This window comes from Aspergillus versicolor, assembly GCF_001890125.1.
Source record: "Aspergillus versicolor CBS 583.65 unplaced genomic scaffold ASPVEscaffold_8, whole genome shotgun sequence".
In the NCBI taxonomy this organism is placed as follows: Eukaryota; Fungi; Ascomycota; class Eurotiomycetes; order Eurotiales; family Aspergillaceae; genus Aspergillus; species Aspergillus versicolor.
The window spans coordinates 1,246,993-1,267,039 of NW_024467531.1; the positions used below are offsets into that span (position 1 = coordinate 1,246,993).

The following is a 20,047-nucleotide window of genomic DNA, read 5'->3' on the forward strand; positions in this document are numbered from 1 at the left end:
ATACGGCCCACCGCGAGGAGAGACTTCCGTCATTGTAATGACCCCCATTAACTCGAGCGAATTCTGAATGCCTGATATTTTTTTTATTGCCAAGTAAGTACGCCAAGTGCGCGCTTCATCGGGATCTTGGAGCAGTCCCTGCGGAGGATCACTCCGTCGGGCCAGTCTCCAGCCAGAACTATGACTCTGTTTGCGGGTTGCGCAGCCCATACGAAGCCATGCCCTTATACCCGGACATTGAGAGTCGTGGTATTACTGGACTTATGCGTCCTCTATCGCGCGGAGTTCCTGATTTTGGAACAAATACGACCAAGACTGAGGATAATGCTGGTGCTTTGCTGCGATCTGTGGGCCTGGAGTTCAGTTATGAGAACTGGCCCGGTTGCATGATGATCCTGAAAGACCACCGGTGGGCGGCGGATGAGGATGGAGCGGAGAATCTCCAAGTGGATAGAGCTCCAGCGCAAAATAATATCATTTCAGCGGAATACGCTGATCATGAAATGTGATTAGTATGTAAAGTCGTGCCGGGCCTATATGCAATGCAGGGCACGCGTGATATAAACAACAAAATAGGGTATCCAGTATAATCACTTCACTTATCCTGCGTCGGAGGCACATAACCAGCTCCAAGCTCCCTCATTTCTCCCTCCTTTTGCTTCCTCCGTCGCATATAGAACCACACCGCCGCCAGAATCAGTGTCAGACCGGCCACGCCTCCTACCACTCCTCCTACGATTGCCCCGACGTTCGTTCCATCCCCCCCGTCGTCTTCATTCCCGGACTCTGGCGGGGCCGTTGCAGAGGCCACAGTTGATGGTGGAGGTGCCGGCGTAGCAGTGGAGGTCTCGGCGTCTTTCACGGAGGAGATGTAGGACGCTATACCAATCTTCCGTCAGTTCTGGCACGGTCGTAGTTGCCGGGACCGGGGGAATAAATACCTGAACCTATTATTGTGGTTGTTACCGGCACTTCGAGAGTCCAACTAAGATCCGTCCTGTAATCATCCTCTTCCATACACACATACGACGATGCAGTCCAGGGCTCGTAGTCGATCGCGCTTCCAACGACGGTCCTTCCACGACAGGTCTCCGAACTGTAAATCGCGTATTAGCTGTAGCTGTCTCGTCGCCCACTGGCAGAGCTGTCCATTTCATCGTACCATGTAGAGCTACTAGATCCACCTGCCCAGAAAATCACAGGTCCGTCACAGGAAACACCAAACGCGCATCCTGTTGCTGTGCTGTGGCAGCACGCGCCTAAGCCGCTGGTGGCGGTATTTGTGATGTATATACTCCCAGATTGGCACTGGACTGACCCGACTGTTGTTTTCCTGGTTGTTAGGCGACCTTCGAATGGTGGTGGAACCCGGTTGTGCTACACTTACCCGTGCCGTCAGTCTGGTAATATCCAAGGATGCCCCAGCTTGCGCCATTTTCGTATGTAGTGTTGGTCGTTAAGACTGTGGTGATGACCTCTGCCATGGCCTCGCCCTTGACAGCGGTCCTGAATACTCAAGAGACGCTCGTATCGACGAGAGGCAGCAGCAACAGCGACGAATATGGAGAAAGGTCGGGGGCTCAAAAACTCAACCTCCTCAGACATCAACAAGCACCACTAGCTGCCAAGCGGTTCGGGCAAAGGTGACAGCCTCGTTTCTCCATCTTGGAAAAGCTCGTCACGCCAATTGGGTGAAACCAGGTTCTTGGCTGAGCTGCTGCTCGGGCCTTCTGGTGCGCCAAGTTGGGGGCTGTTCGGCCTCGTGGGACGTTGTCACTTCAGGGGCAACGATCTTCGCTTGAGAACCATGGGAAGATGCGTGGGTCGTGATCGGGCTGGTCGAGGAGTTTGGAAGGTGAATGATTCTACTACTCCTAGGGATTGAGTTGCGGAAACTACAAGGCCTTCAAGGGCCATGATAAACGATATTGGACGTGCGAAACGGTCTTGTCGAGAGAGCCAACATCCACAGGATTCAAATTGTGCCATCGGCCTCGTATTTGGGACACCGATCAGCAGTCATGGTCTCTTTTAGCGGAACTTTATTTTTTAGCTCAAGCATAACATACAAAAATACAAAAGGGACATTTCAGCGGTCCATCAATGCTTGTCTTCTTCCATCAAGTCTCGAACAGCAAATCAAGAGCAATGGCCTGAGCCCTCGCGTCAATCCACGGCACGCTACTCATGTTTGGAAACTCTTCCAGGGCGTCGTCTATCTGCCGAGCCTCAAGAGCCGTCGCCAGGTTATTGTTCCCGATCGACCTCGCATGAGTTATGCCCGCGTTGACCAACAGACCCATAGAACGCCTAAAGCACCTCTTCAAATGATCCAAAAGCAAATTCAGCTGCGCCTGATCCCCTGATTCAATGGCCCTGAATAGATACTGCCTGTCAATCGTGAACTGCAACCCCTCAAAGGTGAACGGCGCGCGATGCTGCACCAAAACACGAACCATCTCTTCGCTGACCAGTCTCCCACGGCTCTTCATAATCCAAACCCGAAATCGCATGCTCAGCTCTGTCATGTCATAGCCATGGGTGAGGAAATAATCCAGCGCCTCCGCATCCCCCATACTCATCGCGTTTGCGGCAATCAAAACCCAGTACGTCTTCTCAAGCGGCTCCCACGCAAACCGAAGCAAATCAGGAACCCGAATGTCTTCCTCCACAGGAAGCCCTTGCGCGCCCCGAAACACTTCAGCCGGCACCAGGTTCCCGACTGCAGCTCCGCCGATCAGTTGCTGGATAACGTCTTCTTGGAAATCGGGGTCGGAGTCGTCGATGCCTCGGAGCTCTAGCATCGTCTCGACCCAGACGGAGAAAACTGTAGGTGCGCGAGAGTGCTGATTGATCTTGTGCCACATGTAGAGCATCTTCATTCTTGCGGGTAATGGGTACCATCTGGAGTTGCGGCCGTCTCTTGCTCTTGAACGGTCGATGCCAATTTCGGTTTCTAGGCGTGCGCTGCGGATGAGGAGGGCTGTGATGGACAGTTCCCAGCAGTCTGGGCCAGCGACATGAATTAACCTCAGATTTCCTTTCAAATTGGGGGTAAGAATCCAGATTAACGTACGGTTCACCAGCCTTGTGTTAACAGCATGATCGGTCGGCTGGGTCTCTATCACGTATCGAAGGATCTCGTGGAAGATCTCCGGAGGGAGAGAGTCCATCCTAGGCCAATTGACCTCGCAATGAAGTCCCATGGATGAGAAGACACAATTTAGAATGCAGTGTATAACAGGTGCTTTGGTGTTGATATTGTGTTAGTCGGCTTCGCTTTGTTCTGACTTGCCCTAAAGCACGTGCTCTTTCTGCTTCACTCTTCCTCACCGGAGACGAATTTACTGTGAGTCAACTCTCTATAGTGAATCTTCAATCTTTATCGGCAGTCAATCCATTACTGTTGCTTATACGCAAAGCAGCTTGATACCGCTCTGGTCTGGATAGCCTTTGTTGAGATCTAATTCTAAAACAGGTTGCAAAGCTTCAGGAATACAAATTAAAGATGAGATAAAATACAGAAACCCTCTTGTAAACACTTTTACCTTGCTTGTTCCATCATCTACCTGCGGTGTATCCTGCGACTGCAGTCTGGGGTGGAAAAGCTTCAACCTCCAACAGCCTATACCACACTCGAGTCTCATAGACCTCCTTATCAGCTGTTGGTCCATTTATCCCAGAATAAGCTGCGGCATGGAGCTGGCCAGCCTCCCAGTAATTCAGAGGAATTGCACCAGCACGAACTCGCTCATCATACTCTTGTCGTCGTAGAGTGTTTGACCCGCAGTACTGCCACAGAATACCCCATAGCGAGCCCGGTGATGGTCCAGTAATGAGCTGCACTCGATGGATGCTTGCGCTTCCCTTGATGTACGGTGACACACCCTTGTCGAGTAGCATCTTCACGATCTTGGAGTGCCCAAGGAGCACTGCGGCAACCAGCAGCTGAGACCGCCGGCCTGCAATAGGTGAATTGGAGGTTCCCGGGTATACATCTGCTCCAAAGTCTAAGAGAAGTGATGCAAGGTCATGGTCCTCCTCGCTAATGGCCTGGTGGAGTGGAGTTGGATCGTTCCCCTTGCTCGTGTTGGGGTGGACATCGCGTTCGAGAAGGGCTTTGACCACGCTGGATCTATACCACTTGTTCTTGCAATTTCTGATAACGACGAGGAGTAGATTTCCGTCCTTGCCGGGGGGCACGAAGCATGGGTCGAAATCCTCATCAGAAAGGACGCTGTCGATTGTTGCGATATCATTGCTCTCGATAGCGCTGACGAAGGTGGCGTGCTGTATGTTCTTGCTTGTCACCGTTTGGGATAGTGACATCCAGAACCATTCGGACAGTTTTGTCCTGTAAGCTTCTGGCTCGACCATCAGGGCCTTCATAATGCTGACGGTGGTAGCCTCAAAAGTTTGTCCAGGTAGTTTCTTCAATGCCTCGAACCACACCTCCAGTGCCTCACGGTTCTCACTCTTGATGGCAATGGGTACCAATGCACGTGTAAATCCCGTCTCAATCCCACTGTGGTTTGGTTGGTGGCGGAGCCGAGTGGCATTCCCCATAACATAGTTGATTCGACTGGTCTGGCTGGCATGGAGCTCTTGCGTCATGGTGTATGGAAGCAAGATGGTCACGATCTCTCGGTTTCCTGACCTTGCGGCCTCCTCCAAGATGGATAGCTGAAAGCGATATCCATAGACGGCATTGCATGCGGGGAATATCGCTTGAAACTCGCTGACATCTTGACGGTGTATAGCCCTACACGCGAGTAGAACGTGGAAATCGTCCGCGAGTGTCCCATGGGTCCAGGATTTAAGCCACGGGGTGGATCGCATCTCAGCTTTGGGTCCTAAGAGGTATCTAAGCCGGTAGTGTCCGTGGGCAATACCCTCGATGAGCTTGTTCGTCAACGTAGCCCTGTCCGCGGTTGTTTCCAATACAAGCATCTCGTGTATAAATTCGGAGAGGTAGCAGCAGTCCGGGTCTGGATCATATTTTCGCTGCAGGTACTTGACCCTCAGAGAATGAGGAACAGAGTCCCATTTTCTGGGTTCTCGGTCGAGCAGTCTGAACAGAGTCTTCTCGGCCTGATATGCGAAAGTCTCTGCATGTGTTGGTTAGTTAATTAGGACACAGCAATAGAAGTACGAAAATGACGATACCATTTACTCCCCAAACGCCAAAGACCTCGTGAGTCGGAAATCTTAGGACCGCAATGTCGACGATTTCAAAAAGTATCTCGAGCGGGAGATGGTGGTCGCTCTTAATGCCTTCGTTCGGCATCTTCCTTCACGTTGGGGATGACGGGTAGGTATGCATGCAAGCAAAAAGAGTCTCTGTGTTGGGCAGATAGAAGGTGGTCTTGATAAGCAAATAATATAGTAATTGAACAAGTACAAGGTTCAAGAGTGAAAGGGGAAAGCAAGCTCATCAGTGTTCAGTATGGTTATATAGTACCAACGGCAAACACCATGCAGGGCAACCGCCAACACCCTGGGTAGTGAATACACCAACCTATCATTACCTGGCTCTTGGAATTTTTGTCTGAATTTAGAGCGCCTTTCACTGTGGGCTGACGAACTGTGAATGTTATAGTTGTTGTATTCAGCACTGATTTGCATAGCGCTGTGCCACAGACGCCTCCCAAAGAGCGTTATCCAATAAGCCGGTCGGTGACAGGTGTTATGGGTCTGTAATCGATTCATACCGGGTAAGATTTGACGAAACAGTCTTGAAGCATCTATTCGGAATTTCGAGGCTGCACCAGGAGGGTGCCTTGAGACAAGTGGTCCGCATTGGTTTGTGCCTTGAAGGGTCCATATCGCAGGGGTCTTCTGGAATACGGACTGTAAGACCATTTAATAGCAGTTAATATCGAAGTGAGCTGTATTGTGTATTTTTCTATTTTGGTTATTCCGGTAACTGAGAGGGCAAGAGCTGGATAGGGCTATGAGTGACGGTATTAACGGCTTTACACAGACTTCACCTCTGTAAGCAATTAAATCATTTTGAACTCTTGGATCCAGGGAAATTTGACTCTTGGGATTATTACCTGCTCATGGACCATGTATTCTTGCATCTTATACGAGACCTTGATGATGCCAACGGACAGACAGACGGGACTATGTACCTCACCTTCACAATTTAACTTACCAAATCTGACGCCTATGATATTAGAGATCCCGAATTCCGAAGGCTTTCGATTTTCTTATATTCATGTTGTCATTACTGCTATGAATGTGTTTTCCATATTCAATACAAATTCATGGAGCCATCGTTAAATATCAACCTCGACTGTTGCCAGTACGAATCCAATCCTCATTTCGGTTTCAAAATCCAATGACAGATCGGTATCCGTATTTTCATCCATCCTGTTCCATTCCCCTTTGACTTATTCTTGATCAAAACTTCAGCTCAGACATCCTTACCGTCAGATGCCACTCATCATCTCTAAATTCGATGTCAGGGTGTAACACTGCTTCAAGCTCTTCCCACTCCATGTCATCCTCACCTTCCTCGCCGTCGCTGTCCTCATCGTCGTCGTCGTCTAGGTCATCGGACTCGCTGGTCGTCACCAACACCACGCGCCTCCCCTCAACTCGACGCACCAAGACCTCTGCATCGAATCCGGCGCTGACCAACAACTCGATCATTTGTTTCCTGTCGTCGCGGTCCTCAATATCCTTGGCTAGTTCAAGGGGAAGGCTCCAACAGTGGAATTCAGCATCGGATGCATCGAAATATTCATACTGCAAGATGAAATCCACAATGTCGATGTGACCGTACTCCACAGCGGTCCCAAGAAGCATGTAATAGAGGCAGTGATCTGTCATCAGGCAACGCTGAAGCACGAATATGACCATGTCCGGATTTGAAAATCCATGAGGGCCAACGAGTGCGGCCTCCATTTCGTCTAGGAAATCGATTTCCAACTTTGCCCTCAGTATGGGCATCCATACATTGACGAGCTCTTTGTTCCCTTTCGCAACCGAGAGGTGAAGTAGCGGTGAGACACTCACCTTTGGATTGTTGCGGAATATAACGCTCTTTCTGACTACGGCCCTGGCCATGCTGAGAGTTCCATACATTGCCAGAACGTAGAGGGGTACGACGAAAAAGTGTCCACATTCTTGGGGTATATCTCCATCGTCGTCGAAGATGCGGGCGAATTCTTCCTCGTCGCCACGAAGCACGGCCCCAGCGGCTAGAAGGGTGTCATATGATAGCTTGGGATTTAAAGGATGTTCGTTCGCGTGTGTGGCAGAGTGGTGAGTATCGTAGGGCTCGATGAATCTGGTGTATTCGAGCATTGGAGTGGCTGTTGCGCCGTAGAGAAGTCTGTCAAGTATCACCTCTTGCTCTGCAGGATCGGCGTTCTTGACTTCGTCCAACTGCAAGACCTCGGTCATGTAGGTAGTAAACGCGGTGGGTCGTCTCTGGTGGCTTTCAAGCCTCAGACGCAGGTATTGTACTCGGAGTGTGACTGGGCAGCTTTCCCATGCAGCCTTCTGGATTTCCTGGAATTCCCCAAGGCGGACGTAGAAGCCCTCATCTTCTAGACGGTGGTTGCGCACGATTCCTTTGAGGAGTTCATCTGCGAATAGGGCTAGACAACAGGAGCGGTTAGTATGGTGTCCTCCTGATTGCTAGAGTAGGTCATACTATTGACACGTCTGAGGTCAAAAACCTCCTCCAGGGTGAAGTCCTCAACTGCTACATAGAGTATTTCAAGTATGATCTCGTCCGGAACAATGGGGGTCAGAGTCTCCATGATTTGAATAAAAAGGGTATTTCTTCAACTCTTTGATTGGTGCAGGTGGAAGAACGGCAGTGATTGGTATAGACAGTGGAAACAATAGGATGTTATGAGAAAACGCGTGGATGGAGCTTGCTATGTTTACTTATTATTCTATCTAAGATGTGAGTGTTGTCTCACAGTTAGGAATTCCCTCAGCCCGATATCGGGGTTGACAGATACAGGAAGCCAGAGAGAATATTCCTAGAATGCAGCATTCGGGGCTGCACAACATCCTCTATCATCTTTATGTCGTCTCACTTGCCAAACCCTTCACGCACTCGTTGTTTCCCTTTCATGCTCCCGGAATGGAGAGACCTAACTATTTTAATATAACCCTAGCTAACCATATCATCTGCGCAAGGTTCTTCTTCATTCTCCTGCTTCTTTATCCACCACGGTGGAATTGACCCAGAGGACAACACAATTTACCTTCTAAAAAGCAGTTTTAATCCCGATTCCATTGGCATCTATCACAAGCTCCAACCATTGAACGACTGTATCTCTGTGCATAATGTCCAATTGGTCACTATCCGGCTGTATATGCGCATAATTATTCGTCGTGGATGGTGTAAGGTTGTCATTCAGGAAGCTGGTTAGTATCAAATTAAACCGCCCTCCTTGTTTTGGGCGAGGTCTAGTCACTGACAGCGCTGAACTACCTCGGACAGAAACTCTACGTTAACGTCGATCCTGTATCTACCTAAAAGGATCAGAATGTACCAGCTTCAAAAGACTACCGACAGTCCACTTGAGGGAAAGATAAACAGTGCCATCGGCGTAGGGGTCCTCGCTGGCGACCACTCCAACACGCCTTGCTTCCAGATTCGGTGTCACTATCCCACATCCGGTACAATGTAGTCTAGATTAAGACGAGGACGCAGGAATTGAGGGGTTGCGCATGGCCCTGCAGCTGCGGGGATGCACTTACCGATCCGCCCCTGCAATACGGCGGAGAAAAAAGAAAACACGAGGCAAAATATCGGAGCGCAGAAAGCTGCTCGGCGACGAATTGAAAGCGTCTGGGCAGGGAAGCAACACCAGAACTTGGTCAACAGAGGGAAACGGTTCTAGAATGTTGTAGAGAATGGTAGAGAATATCGCCCTGCATTCAAACGGGGAAAGCTTGATCACGCGATACACTGAAAAATAGCAGCAGTCTTAATATACGATTCACATTTGCATGATAGCTTATTTTATTTCAATTAAAATGCTTCGTTGCCCCATGACCCTCTGCATGTTGCCCTCATGTTTTGATTTATATATTGCGAACTAAGCAGGCCTTGTGCTCCACCTTTTCGTTAACTTCCGAAATGATCTTCTTTTCAGGAGACGGCCGTTTATTATTTTTAGCTATCCTGGTAATAGTAGCGTAGAGAGGTTCTGAATTATCTAGCAGCCCCCGTGGTCCTTGTACAAGGCGTTGTTTACTGTCAGACAACGTGTGCAGCCTCAGGCAGATGTTCGCGAGGGATCTTGTGGCCTGAGGCGGCAAAATCTCGGAAGTGGGAGGCCTGAGGCAGAAGCTGTTTTGGCGGGAGTTTGTTGACCTGGTGACGCGTCGAGGGGCACTGGAGGGGTACAAGGCATTTTATCCAACAACGCGTTCTACGAGCATTGAAAGAGCTCTAGCTATGTTTTTAATCTAAAATCTGTTATACGATCGACGTTCCCCAAAAATGACGCAGATAGCGAGTGTCCAGCCTCCGTGGTCTGGAACTGGGCACGACGAATGAAAACACCTTGGTGGCTCACGACGCGGGTGTCCACGGAAGCTCACTGGCCGATTGGAACCTTTTTTCCGGCCCGCATGAGGGATCAGAGCATCAATCAAGAGAATCAATTCGGAGTGCCGGACGGATTGACGTGCTTGGTGTTGAGGACAAGGTGGGCTGTAGCTGACAAAGGCGGGGTTCTTTCTGTGCCCCGCACCGAGAATTTATGATATAAGGAGCTGCTCCCCCCAACTCTGCTCTCTTGCAAATTTCACATCGTCCACCTCTTTCCCCCAAGAACACTCAATTCATCCTCAAAATGTCTAACGTTTACTTCGACGTCACGGCTGATAACCGTAAGTTTCCGAATGTCGGTTTTGCCTCGTTTTCGCTTATTCTAACTCTCGCACAGAGCCCCTTGGCCGCATCGTGTTCAAGCTCTTCGACGACGTCGTCCCCAAGACCACGAGGAACTTCCGTGAGCTTGCCACTGGCCAGCATGGCTTTGGCTACGCCGGATCTCCCTTCCACCGTGTTATCCCCAACTTCATGCTTCAGGGTGGTGACTTCACCAAGGGCAACGTGAGTCGGCCTCCACAACCGTGATAAATGCAAGCAGATTCTAAAGGTACAATCTAGGGCACCGGTGGCAAGTCCATCTACGGAGAGAAATTCGCCGACGAGAACTTCCAGCTGAAGCACACCAAGCCCTTCCTTCTTTCTATGGCCAACGCTGGCAAGAACACCAACGGCTCCCAATTCTTCATCACGGTTAGTGTGCCCTTGGCCCCCTTTTGCTAAAGAAAATTGACTAAGTGGATTTTAGACCGTTGTCACCAGCTGGCTCGATGGTGCCCACGTCGTTTTCGGCGAGGTTGTTGAGGGCCAGGATGTCGTCAAGGCTGTCGAGGCTCTCGGCTCCTCGAGCGGTGCTACCAAGAAGAAGATCGCCGTCTCTGCTTCCGGCACCGTCTAAACAGGCTATCGCGGAGGATAGCTAAACCCAGAATAGCAAACACTTAAGCAATCAAACTGAGCTTCAATGCACTCAGTGCAGTCCTCGAAATGAGGCTGCCTATGTGATCCACATCATATGTTGTCATCATTTAATCCTTCCAGCGTAGACTAAACCCAATCGCACGAGGAATGCGGTGTGATCGTGGAGTACGAAGGTGTGCCTGCACGCCTAAGTATAGTCGATGATCCTGCACACTGGTCCCTGACGACGGCCCTGTAGACAATCATAAGTTTTGGCCCCAATGATATTCTTTCTGCCTTGATAAATCTGTCAGCCTGCGTAGGCTTAGATGTCGTTCGCGACCCTGCACTAAGAATCCTACGGTGGGGGCCAATCATAGTCCTCTATTTCCCAACACAAGATCTTGAAGCACTAATAACTACGTGGCTGTGAGACAAGCTCTCGCTTCACCTTGCGATAGATGTCTCACCTGTTAGCGACCTCCTTCAGAGGACACATAGCGATGGCGATCACTGGAATGAAGATATAAAAGGTGCGCTCGAATACCCCCTTCTTGTCGTTTTCAATCATCCAAAGCAAACTCTCCATCATTCCTCGATCTCTGCAAAGACCAAGACACAAAGTTATCTTATCCATTTCCTCAAATCTTTCAAAATGAAGGCCTCAACCACCACCATCCTCGCGACTCTCACTGCTCTCGCAAGCGCCCAGTACAGCGGCAGAATCGTCTCCGAGAACAGAGGCTCCTGCCCCATCCCCAACTCCGAGGGCGACCAGCTCAAGTACTCTTACGATCCGAGCGAGGGAAACCTGTGCCTCGACCTGAACCAGCACGAGGTCTACGCCGAAAGCTACCACGCCGTCCTATATGGAAATGCCGAGCTGCCCGATTCCGAGGAGCCAACTCACTTTGGTGGATGTGCGGATTCGAAATGCACCCAGTGTGATCTTGTCGATGTGAACGTTCGCTCCGATCGCCCTGGTTCTATTGAGTCGAACTGTACGGTGTTTGAGAACAAGCCGTACCTGTTCATTGGTGTTCCTGAGCGTGACGGGAAGGACCTTTAAGCTATGAGTTGTTGTTTCTCTATAGCTACTGCTATTACCGACAAGCCTCATGTTGAGACGTGTACTGGCACTGGATAGTGTTTACTCTCATGTTTACTCTCATTGTACTGCTTTGGGCCTAGATTATAGGAACCCAAGTTATCTAAGTATATAAAAAAAATTCATCTCCGCTCGTTTGGATGTATTATGGCATCGAATGCCCAAGTAATTCGTGTAGAGTCCCTGGAAAGGCATAGTCTGTACCTTTGGGTCTGGGTAATCTGTATGTTCCAAATCGGGCAAGTGGGCCGGGCCGTCTATGAGTCAAGATCGATCAGTCTCACTCAACACCTGCGTATTTATAAGGATTCCAGGCAGCACTTTCTTCACTTCTACACAAATCTTGCAGGATCGGGGCCAGACGAAGAAGCAAAATAGAAGCCGAAAATGTCTCACCGACCGCTAGGCGACAGCGTTCTGCTGCCAGAAGCGACCCGTCCATCACCAACTACCCTGGTGGGACGATCCATCAAATTAATCCCTCTGGAGGAATCCCACGCAGACGAACTCTTCCCACTCGTCAATAATAACCATCCTGACCAGACAGCGCTGTGGGACTACATGCCCGATGGCCCCTACGACGACGCGGCGCAGCTGCGGAAGGAATTCGCTGCCAGAGTCACATCGTCAGACCCGGTGTTCTTCACTGTAATCGACAGCAGACCCTCGTCCGCCTCTCCCACAGCCGGGAAGCCGATCGGGTACCTTTCGCTGATGAGTATTGTGCCGGAACACCGCAGGCTCGAGATCGGGCATGTGGCTTTCACCAAGGCGATCCAGCGCACAACGGGCGCGACGGAGGCGTTTTATCTCTTGCTGAAGCATTCGTTTGATGATTTGGGGTATAGGCGGGTCGAGTGGAAGTGTAACTCGCTGAATGAGCCTTCGCGCCGTGCGGCCCTGCGTCTGGGGTTCCAGCCTGAGGGTGTCTTTCGGCAGCATATGGTTATCAAGGGGAGGAATCGTGATACGGCGTGGTTTTCGATTGTGAGGGAGGAGTGGGAGGGCGTGAAGAGGGGGCTGGAGGGTTGGCTTGATGAGGGGAATTTCGATGAGCAGGGGAGGCAGGTGAGGAGATTGGAAGAGATCAGGGACAGTAAATGAAGCTGTTGTATAGAAACATGCATAATCCTAAAGAGGGATTATGCATATTGTGCATAGTTATGGATAGATTTCGATGGAACCAGCTCGAGCTTCGCAACACCACCTCAGCCAAGATTGGCAACCGACAGTCAACCTCGGATGCTCGCTAGTCTCTCCAAAAATGAACCAGATCTGCATAGCTCGACATCCAGAATCCAGACCCTTAATGGCAAGATGACGTTCCCACCTCCTTGTGACCGGGCAGGAGACCCGCCACCGGCTCGGCATATTATGGACTTGTCCATTGCTAAATAAACCGGCGTCCATCTCTAAAAATTTCCAAATTCAACTATCGCGACCATGTTCATCACCTCAGCAGCAGAGTTCGTCTGGGCAAACGTGAACCCCACCAACTACATTGGCGGCGTCAGCTTTCGCCCCGAGCGCGATATTCCAGACCTTTCGGGCAAGGTTGTTTTCATTACAGGAGGTTGGTAGAATACCCCAGCTTGCAAACTGCGCGAAGCTCACAAGTCGCAGGAAACGCCGGTCTTGGAAAAGAAACCATCCGCCAAGTTCTCAAGCACAACCCAGAGCAAGTCTTCCTCGCCGCACGGTCTGAAGAAAAGGCGCAAAAGGCAATCTCCGAGCTCCAATCCACAGCCCCAGATGCCAAAATCACCTGGATCCCACTAGACCTCTCATCAACAAAGTCCGTTCAAGATGCCGCTGAGAAATTCAAGTCGCAAGCCGACCGCCTGGACGTCCTCGTCCTCAACGCAGGCGTCATGTCTCTGCCCCCAGGCGAAACCGATCTCGGCCATGAAATCCAGTTAGGGACAAACCACACCGGCCACTTCCTATTGACAAGATTACTCCTCCCGACTCTCCTCCGCACAGCAGAGGACCCGGCCGCCGACGTGCGCGTCGTCTCTCTCTCCTCGATCGGGCACAACCTCGCGCCGGACTTCGAGACCATCCTCGACCAGCAGCGGCTTAAGAGTTGCAACACGCACGCGCGCTACGGCGCCTCCAAGGCCGCGAATATCCTCTTCGCGTCGGAACTCGCGCGTCGGCACCCCTCCATCACGGCTGTCTCATTGCACCCTGGGATCATTGTAACGGATCTGTATGGGCCGGTCGGACAGACGAACCCGATTGTGCGGGCCGGGATCAAAGGACTTGGACTTGTCACGACAGCGGTTGAGCAGGGCGCATGGAATCAGCTCTGGGCTGGGTTTGGCGCGAAGAAGGACGCGCTTGTTAACGGGGCGTATTATATGCCCGTAGGCAATAGCAAGACCTGTAACCGGTATGTTGTGGGGGAGGAGATGGGGAAGAGGCTTTGGGAGTGGACCGAGCAGGAGCTGGAGAAGGGAGGGGCGAAGCTTTGATTGATCTCATTGGATTTTGGATAGATGGATTATCCTTGGAAATATCAGGTTGGGTAATATACATCGATTGGTTCCGTTTGTTTTGTGTTTCTAGACTGGTGACGGTGGTGACGTGTATGGCGACTGCGTCCAACTGGGCCTTTGCCACGAGAGACCGACCGCACGTGAAGCTGCAATACAAGAGCTCTGAGCTTCCCCGCATTTTCAGCCTTGTAGGAAAGACAAGTTGATACTGGACAATTACAACTATACCGCACTAGAGACGAGATCATGCCTGAAGGTCCGCTGTAGCTCTCTTGACTGTCAGATCTTGACTCCCAGACCGGTGACTAACAGTCGGCAGAACCCGATCGCAAACAAAACGAGATGTTCATGGAGCGCATGCTCTCGCGTCGTTCCAGCCAGGGAGAGGCTGATACCAAAAAGCCCGAGGGCCTTGAGCGTTCGACGAGCCAGGACGAAAACCAGAACCAGAACCAACCCCAGCTGCGCCGCCAGCGGAGGAATTCCAGACTCCAGAGATTCAAGGATATGTGGCACAGCGAGGAGGAGTTGGATGAGGCTGGGAAGGTTTATGCGAAGTTGATGTGATATGTCTCTTGTTTGGTTTTTTTCTTGCTGGCTGTGTTAAAATCGGAAATCTCTGCTGAGTCCCGTTGTTTTCTCTGGTTATCTTACAGGAGTATTTATTCTTACACATTTCGAGGAAGACATGATAAAATCAACTACACTATACTGAGAACTGGAGTTCCAAAAAGGACCCTGGAGGTGAGAAATGAGCGTAATTGAGAACTCTCGGAGCGTTTATGGAATGTCTCCGTCTCCAGTCAATACAACAAACATCGCCTGATAATACTTAGTAACTATACTTCAAGACAGAATACCAATAGAAAACCCCTTCTGGCCACTCGGAGACTTCCGCAGACTTTCGTGACTCGAATATCAGGGTGCCTTGTGTGTACTATGAATCACCCAGCACGAATCAGCCTCACTATCTATAAAACCCGCCCTTTCTCCCCCTTTGAAGTACACCCTGCTCTCGAGCAAACATAATTTATTTGCGCATTCACCCACGCATTAATCGATACACCTGATGAACCTGACAATCCCCCTCCTAGCAATGTCTTCTTCAGTAACCCTCTTCGACGCCCTCATAATCGGCGCCGGCCCCGCCGGTCTATCCACCGCAATAGGTCTCGCCCGACAACTACATACAGCCATTGTCTTCGACTCAGCCGTCTATCGTAATGCCCGCGCAGAGCATATGCACAACGTCCTCGGGTGGGACCATGTCAGCCCTGCAAAGCTCCGCGAGAAGGGGCGCGCAGACCTCCTGGCCCGGTATCAGACGGTGAAGTTTGCCGATGTCGCTGTTGCGAGTATCCAAAAGATGATTATTGGCAAGGGCACTAGCGGCGATGGCAGAAACAGCAGCGAGGATGCGAAGAAAGAACTCTCTATATTTGAGGCCGTCGATGTAACCGGGAGGGCCTGGCATGGGCGGAAAGTGGTTCTTGCGACGGGCGTCAAGGATCGGATGTTGGATATTGAAGGATTTGATGAGTGTTGGGGACGGGGAATGTACGTTTGTTCTTATTTCAAGGATAGCGGCACCCAACTGCATTGACGACGGTTCTAACTAATTCCTATCCAGATTCCACTGCCTCTTCTGTGACGGCTTCGAAGAGCGCGGCCAGAAAAGTGTCGGCTTTCTAGCTATGGGTCCTCTTGCGGATGTTCACAAGGCTCTGCATGTTCTTCGGATGGCATTGCGTCTTTCTGAAAGTGTTGTTGTTTACACGAATGGGAATGATAAGCTTGCTGCTGAGCTTCGTGGTGGCATTGGTGGGCTTAATGCGGTGGTTGATACGAGACGGATTGCAAGGTTGGAGAAGATGGATGTTGGTGCGCAGGTGAAGGTGCACTTTGAGGATGGGGATGAGAATGGGGATAATTTCAAGGTTGAGGGGTTCCTTGTATGTTGTTTCTTTTGTTCTCTTATATTCCTTTTTATTTGGTGTTATATGGGAACTAATGCCTACAGGTCTACGCCGCAGCAAGTGAAATCAATGGACCCTTCGCGGAGCAGCTGGGACTGGAAGTGACTGCTCAAGGTGACATCCAGGTATCGCAGCCGCTCTTCGAGACTGGCCTACCGGGCGTTTTTGCAGTAGGAGACGTTGCTGGTCCGGTCAAGGCTGTAACGCCGGCAGTGTATTCCGGGACGATGGCTGCGGGAGGAGTCGCGATGCAGGTGCAAGCTGAAGAGGAGTTGCGAGTTGAGCAGTTGGGGATATAATGGTTGAATTTTGGTCGGAACCTCGGTGATATTTTACTTGGATTTGTAGATAACAGTATATAGAGTTAAGGGTGATTTTTAGATTTATCCGCTGATTTGATTTACTTAGTCTGATACGTTTACTGGGAAGACATCTTATCCCTACCAACCACGGGTTGGTTCTGGGGCTGCGGTGAGTCTTTCATGAGGAGCTGCCGCCACTGAAAAAGCCTCCTCAGTGGGCGCCGGAGTGGGTGTAATCACAATCTCTTCCTTGTCAAGCGCAACCATCGTCACAGGTGGAATATACCAAGAATCGTCACACACCGACCAGCCCTCATCGATGCCGCGGACCTCCTCAGGAAGTTTAACCCAGGGCGTATAGTCATCGCGGATAATTGTGCAGGTGTCGCTGTCACCAAGTGGGCACTGCTGCCCCCCTCGGTACTGGGGCCACGGGACCAGCGACTGAGTGTACTCTCCTACATCTTGTGTCATAAACTCGGCAAAGTTGAACGGATAGGAAGTCCCGATAACCGGGTATTTAGCGTTCCGGTGGCCGCGTATGGAAGATAGCGTGCTTGGGTTGACAGAGATGACAGTATTACTGTGGTCAACACCACATTGGCTCCCCGGGTGACCGCGGCGGTTACTCCATGCGTATATGGTGGTAAAAGACAGGTAAACAGTTGGGGAGACGAAGGTTTCTCCGTTGACAACAGCGGTACTGGGACCCGATGCCGGGAGGGTGGTTCCGTTCTGCAGACAGAGGTCCCCATCGGCGGTAGTGACAGGCCAGTAGAAGAGAGTGGCAGTCCCGGGGAGGAAGTGACAATTCGAGCAGGGGTTTTCCTCTGGGTACTGACGTAATGTTTGGGGGCATTCGCCCGGCCGGATAGGGCTGTTAGTGTCGCCAGGAATTGATGTGACTATTGAGTCCCAGTAAGAGTTGGAACGGCTTGAGTATGTTTCCCAGATAGGAATGCACTCGCTTGTTTCCAGAGGACAATCCGGGACGGGTGATGGCTCGCGGTAAAGGGTGTCGGTGTTAGTGTAAGTAGTGTATCCCGTCACACAGGGGCCCATGCCGGGGTAGTACGCTGTTACCGTTTCTCTGGGTCCTAGTGCGCGAGGGATGTCATCGCATAGCGTGGTGAGAGGCCCGGCATGAGAATTTGACCATCTTTCAGCGGAGACTGAGGTACGACACGCTCCCTCACTTGTGGCATATGATCCCAACGAGGTGGTGGTGGCCGTAGGCCCTAGAGACCGCAAACCAGAGGACCGTCCAAGGTATTCCACCCAGGCAGCATTGCATGACACCACAGAGGCGCTGGGACCAGTAGTCGGGCCATAAAAGTAGTCCGTAGACGTGGGCCAGAAGATTGAAGTGTTGAGAGTTATGAGCCACTGATCGCTGGTGATTCCTAAGACCAGTCAACTCTGTATGTTAGGAACACCCAAAGTAGAGTCAACATACCATCGCTTTGGCCGGTAACGAGGCCGAAAAACAGCGTGAGGAGCAACATTGGCAAGGATATGACTTTGAAAAGAGGAGACAGAGCAAACAGCAGCAGTTCAGCCCCCCAATTTATAATTCTTCGCGACAATGGCCAAAAATCGAGCTCGGATCCATGAGACATTCCATTGGACGAGACCTGCAGCTTTGCAATTGGAAAACACGCGAATGCAGATTGCCTGCAACAAGACGCCCTTGGCACTCGTGGGGATTGGTTTCCGAGTGAGACATCAGCCCAGATCGTGCAGCTTCGTCGATTTTCGAGAGGACAGGTTTGACTGTCCCCTGTCGATATAGTGGTGACTCTTGCATTTCTCGTGTTGATGCAGGGCGCTGCTGCAAGTCTCCAACCATTTGCACATGTATCACATTGAATGGACGACCAAATTCACCAAAGAATATCTCGGGAGCTGCGGAGGAGAACGCGCATTGTATACTCATTTTTGACACGAAGGAACATCACTGGCAGAGGTCGCGACTCGCGAGGAAATGGACGAGATCTTGCACCCATTCCAGTGGGGAAACGAAATCGGGCCTAATCTTGGGGAACGTAGCTAAAAAAGCGAAAAGGTCAGGCCAAAGATGCCTTGGCATGCTTTTGCAAACTAGGCCGTAAATAGCACCGGTCCAGACCAGTCTGGAATGCGATCAAGAACAAACCCTCGTTTGTTGTCAAATAAGTGCCTAGACAGCGTCGCTAGCAGGGCATCGGTCATCCAACCTTCCAAAACAAAGAGGGGCATTGTGCCACAGAGTCACACCTTTCATGTTGAGCCCAGTCAGAATAAAAATTCTGACGTCGAATGACACGTCGATCGCAAAGGTTTTATTATAGAGAGTTAAAGACGTCGGGCTGAACGGAGAACGGACGAAGAAGAAGAGCGAAAGGAGCCGGAAAGTGTTGGTCCGTTCGTGCGAGCGAGAGTCGGAGATTTAAGCGCCGACTCGCCGCGATCCTACGCTGTCGCCGCATCCACGCGACAACGGGGATTTCCTGCAGCCCCAGGCCTTGGCCAGCAGATAATAAGCAAAAAGGGTGCTTGTGAGCTTAGTGTGTGTGCACAACAGCATGGGAGATTTGTGATGAGGATGTGAATCTATGAGGTCATCTAATTAGGTATTATGTAACCGCTATCTATACTGGGGTATGTCTAATGAATATACATGTACAATCTCGTTACTGTCGTCGCCGCCACTAGCAATTAAGCCTGATCCTTGGGCTCGGCTGCAATCTCCCGCTCCTCAGACTCTTTCCTTTCCATGCCACTATAGTCGCCAGGCTTGGTGGATCCGTTAGGAATGTGGAATCGCTTGTCGATGCGGCTGAAAGTTAACAGACACAGAATCAGGATCTCCAGCACGAAGTTGAAAACGTAGAAGGCTGCCTTGCCATGGTACCAAGCTGGGTTTGACACCGGTCTCGGGGGACTCCACGTCGTACCAGCCTTGAAGCCCGAAATCAAGATGCACATACAACTGGAAAGGCTAATGATGAGCACCTTTGCGTTCATGCTGCCTTCCCCAAATGTCTCTTCGTCCTTGGACCGTGGCAAGACAACAGCTGGAATGACATGGAGTAGTGGGAGGCAAGTGAAGACAAGCAAATAGGTAATCGCGGCCAGTTGCACATCGCGGCATCGGACCTGGACCGTTGGGTTGAGTGTATACATCGAGATCACCGTAGCCGTGATAACCATGATCAGGGCACCGGGAATCAAATAGTAGAAGACCTTGCCACCGGTGCGTGGGATCGGGTGCCAACCGATGCGAGGTTGTTTGGCACGGAGTATACGTTGGGCGAGGATCAGGTTGATGATGTAGACCAACAGAATACCAGCATTGACGAGGATATTTGCGGCGATTCCAACGCGGACGTTGTGTTGGCGATTGGCCCAGACAATGCGCAGGACGAGGGTTGTGATCCGAGCCATACAGAAACCAAACATCATGCCAGACAAGATGAATTTATGGTTTCTTCTATTGTTCTTCTGCAAGATCGTCATGTTGATGGCTGCAAAGCAGATGTAAAGAGCCATGAAGACTGCGCAAATAGCTGTATCGGGAATATTGCTGGGAAGCCCCCCTAGACCAGCAGCGGTCGAGGCGTAGGGGCCGCCGCGTTTCTCGAGGGATGAAAACATGGTGCGGTATGTGTTTAGGGCGCCGTATTCGA

At 50.9% G+C, this 20,047-nt stretch overlaps 11 protein-coding genes across 11 annotated transcripts; 5 read left to right on the top strand and 6 right to left on the bottom strand.

Annotated features, from left to right (window-relative positions):
• Positions 1-332: 332 nt before the first annotated feature.
• ASPVEDRAFT_74501 (uncharacterized protein) lies at positions 333-1,575 on the bottom strand. Its single transcript, XM_040816261.1, has 4 exons — positions 1,388-1,575; positions 1,163-1,322; positions 942-1,096; positions 333-879 (listed from the first exon to the last, which is right to left on the bottom strand). The coding sequence occupies exons 1-4, from the start codon at positions 1,482-1,484 to the stop codon at positions 596-598; spliced, it is 696 nt and encodes a 231-aa protein (XP_040670836.1). The 5' UTR covers positions 1,485-1,575; the 3' UTR covers positions 333-595.
• Positions 1,576-1,627: 52 nt separating this feature from the next.
• On the bottom strand, positions 1,628-3,529 carry ASPVEDRAFT_831538 (uncharacterized protein). Its single transcript, XM_040817325.1, has one exon. It carries the CDS (start codon positions 3,204-3,206, stop codon positions 2,121-2,123), a length of 1,086 nt encoding a protein of 361 aa, XP_040670837.1. The 5' UTR covers positions 3,207-3,529; the 3' UTR covers positions 1,628-2,120.
• A 32-nt stretch (positions 3,530-3,561) lies between these two features.
• Positions 3,562-5,287, bottom strand: ASPVEDRAFT_86439 (ankyrin repeat domain-containing protein; the record flags this gene model as incomplete). Its single annotated transcript, XM_040817846.1, has 2 exons — positions 3,562-5,108; positions 5,167-5,287. 2 exons carry the CDS (start codon positions 5,285-5,287, stop codon positions 3,562-3,564), a joined length of 1,668 nt encoding a protein of 555 aa, XP_040670838.1.
• Positions 5,288-6,405: 1,118 nt separating this feature from the next.
• Positions 6,406-7,775, bottom strand: ASPVEDRAFT_86440 (uncharacterized protein; the record flags this gene model as incomplete). The annotated part of the gene is made up of 2 exons (XM_040817847.1): positions 6,406-7,610; positions 7,667-7,775. 2 exons carry the CDS (start codon positions 7,773-7,775, stop codon positions 6,406-6,408), a joined length of 1,314 nt encoding a protein of 437 aa, XP_040670839.1.
• Positions 7,776-9,791: 2,016 nt separating this feature from the next.
• Positions 9,792-10,785, top strand: ASPVEDRAFT_44619 (peptidylprolyl isomerase). The gene is made up of 4 exons (XM_040813092.1): positions 9,792-9,870; positions 9,927-10,096; positions 10,154-10,285; positions 10,341-10,785. Exons 1-4 carry the CDS (start codon positions 9,834-9,836, stop codon positions 10,488-10,490), a joined length of 489 nt encoding a protein of 162 aa, XP_040670840.1. The 5' UTR covers positions 9,792-9,833; the 3' UTR covers positions 10,491-10,785.
• Positions 10,786-11,147: 362 nt separating this feature from the next.
• Positions 11,148-11,561, top strand: ASPVEDRAFT_31490 (uncharacterized protein; the record flags this gene model as incomplete). Its single annotated transcript, XM_040810483.1, has 1 exon — positions 11,148-11,561. One exon carries the CDS (start codon positions 11,148-11,150, stop codon positions 11,559-11,561), a length of 414 nt encoding a protein of 137 aa, XP_040670841.1.
• Positions 11,562-11,987: 426 nt separating this feature from the next.
• Positions 11,988-12,704, top strand: ASPVEDRAFT_86443 (GNAT family N-acetyltransferase; the record flags this gene model as incomplete). The annotated part of the gene is made up of 1 exon (XM_040817848.1): positions 11,988-12,704. The coding sequence occupies one exon, from the start codon at positions 11,988-11,990 to the stop codon at positions 12,702-12,704; it is 717 nt and encodes a 238-aa protein (XP_040670842.1).
• Positions 12,705-13,043: 339 nt separating this feature from the next.
• On the top strand, positions 13,044-14,668 carry ASPVEDRAFT_136598 (uncharacterized protein; the record flags this gene model as incomplete). Its single annotated transcript, XM_040807309.1, has 4 exons — positions 13,044-13,173; positions 13,224-14,034; positions 14,358-14,364; positions 14,414-14,668. 4 exons carry the CDS (start codon positions 13,044-13,046, stop codon positions 14,666-14,668), a joined length of 1,203 nt encoding a protein of 400 aa, XP_040670843.1.
• Positions 14,669-15,197: 529 nt separating this feature from the next.
• On the top strand, positions 15,198-16,376 carry gliT (thioredoxin reductase gliT; the record flags this gene model as incomplete). The annotated part of the gene is made up of 3 exons (XM_040807330.1): positions 15,198-15,658; positions 15,732-16,038; positions 16,122-16,376. 3 exons carry the CDS (start codon positions 15,198-15,200, stop codon positions 16,374-16,376), a joined length of 1,023 nt encoding a protein of 340 aa, XP_040670844.1.
• Positions 16,377-16,517: 141 nt separating this feature from the next.
• On the bottom strand, positions 16,518-17,884 carry ASPVEDRAFT_31494 (uncharacterized protein; the record flags this gene model as incomplete). The annotated part of the gene is made up of 2 exons (XM_040810484.1): positions 16,518-17,782; positions 17,836-17,884. 2 exons carry the CDS (start codon positions 17,882-17,884, stop codon positions 16,518-16,520), a joined length of 1,314 nt encoding a protein of 437 aa, XP_040670845.1.
• A 1,192-nt stretch (positions 17,885-19,076) lies between these two features.
• ASPVEDRAFT_137118 (uncharacterized protein) lies at positions 19,077-20,015 on the bottom strand (the record flags this gene model as incomplete). Its single annotated transcript, XM_040807358.1, has 1 exon — positions 19,077-20,015. One exon carries the CDS (start codon positions 20,013-20,015, stop codon positions 19,077-19,079), a length of 939 nt encoding a protein of 312 aa, XP_040670846.1.
• Between the last annotated feature and the right edge of the window lie 32 nt (positions 20,016-20,047).

Bases quoted from the DNA above. Each gene is read 5' to 3' on its own strand.
- ASPVEDRAFT_74501 (XM_040816261.1), bottom strand. From the start codon at position 1,484: ATGGCAGAGGTCATCACCACAGTCTTAACGACCAACACTACATACGAA. The intron at 1,323-1,387 runs GTAAGTGTAGCA...GGAAAACAACAG, and splicing joins TTACCAGACTGACGGCACGG to TCGGGTCAGTCCAGTGCCAA. The intron at 880-941 runs GTATTTATTCCC...AGATTGGTATAG, and splicing joins AACCACAATAATAGGTTCAG to CGTCCTACATCTCCTCCGTG.
- ASPVEDRAFT_831538 (XM_040817325.1), bottom strand. From the start codon at position 3,206: ATGGGACTTCATTGCGAGGTCAATTGGCCTAGGATGGACTCTCTCCCT.
- ASPVEDRAFT_44619 (XM_040813092.1), top strand. From the start codon at position 9,834: ATGTCTAACGTTTACTTCGACGTCACGGCTGATAACC. The intron at 9,871-9,926 runs GTAAGTTTCCGA...ACTCTCGCACAG, and splicing joins CGACGTCACGGCTGATAACC to AGCCCCTTGGCCGCATCGTG. The intron at 10,097-10,153 runs GTGAGTCGGCCT...GGTACAATCTAG, and splicing joins GTGACTTCACCAAGGGCAAC to GGCACCGGTGGCAAGTCCAT.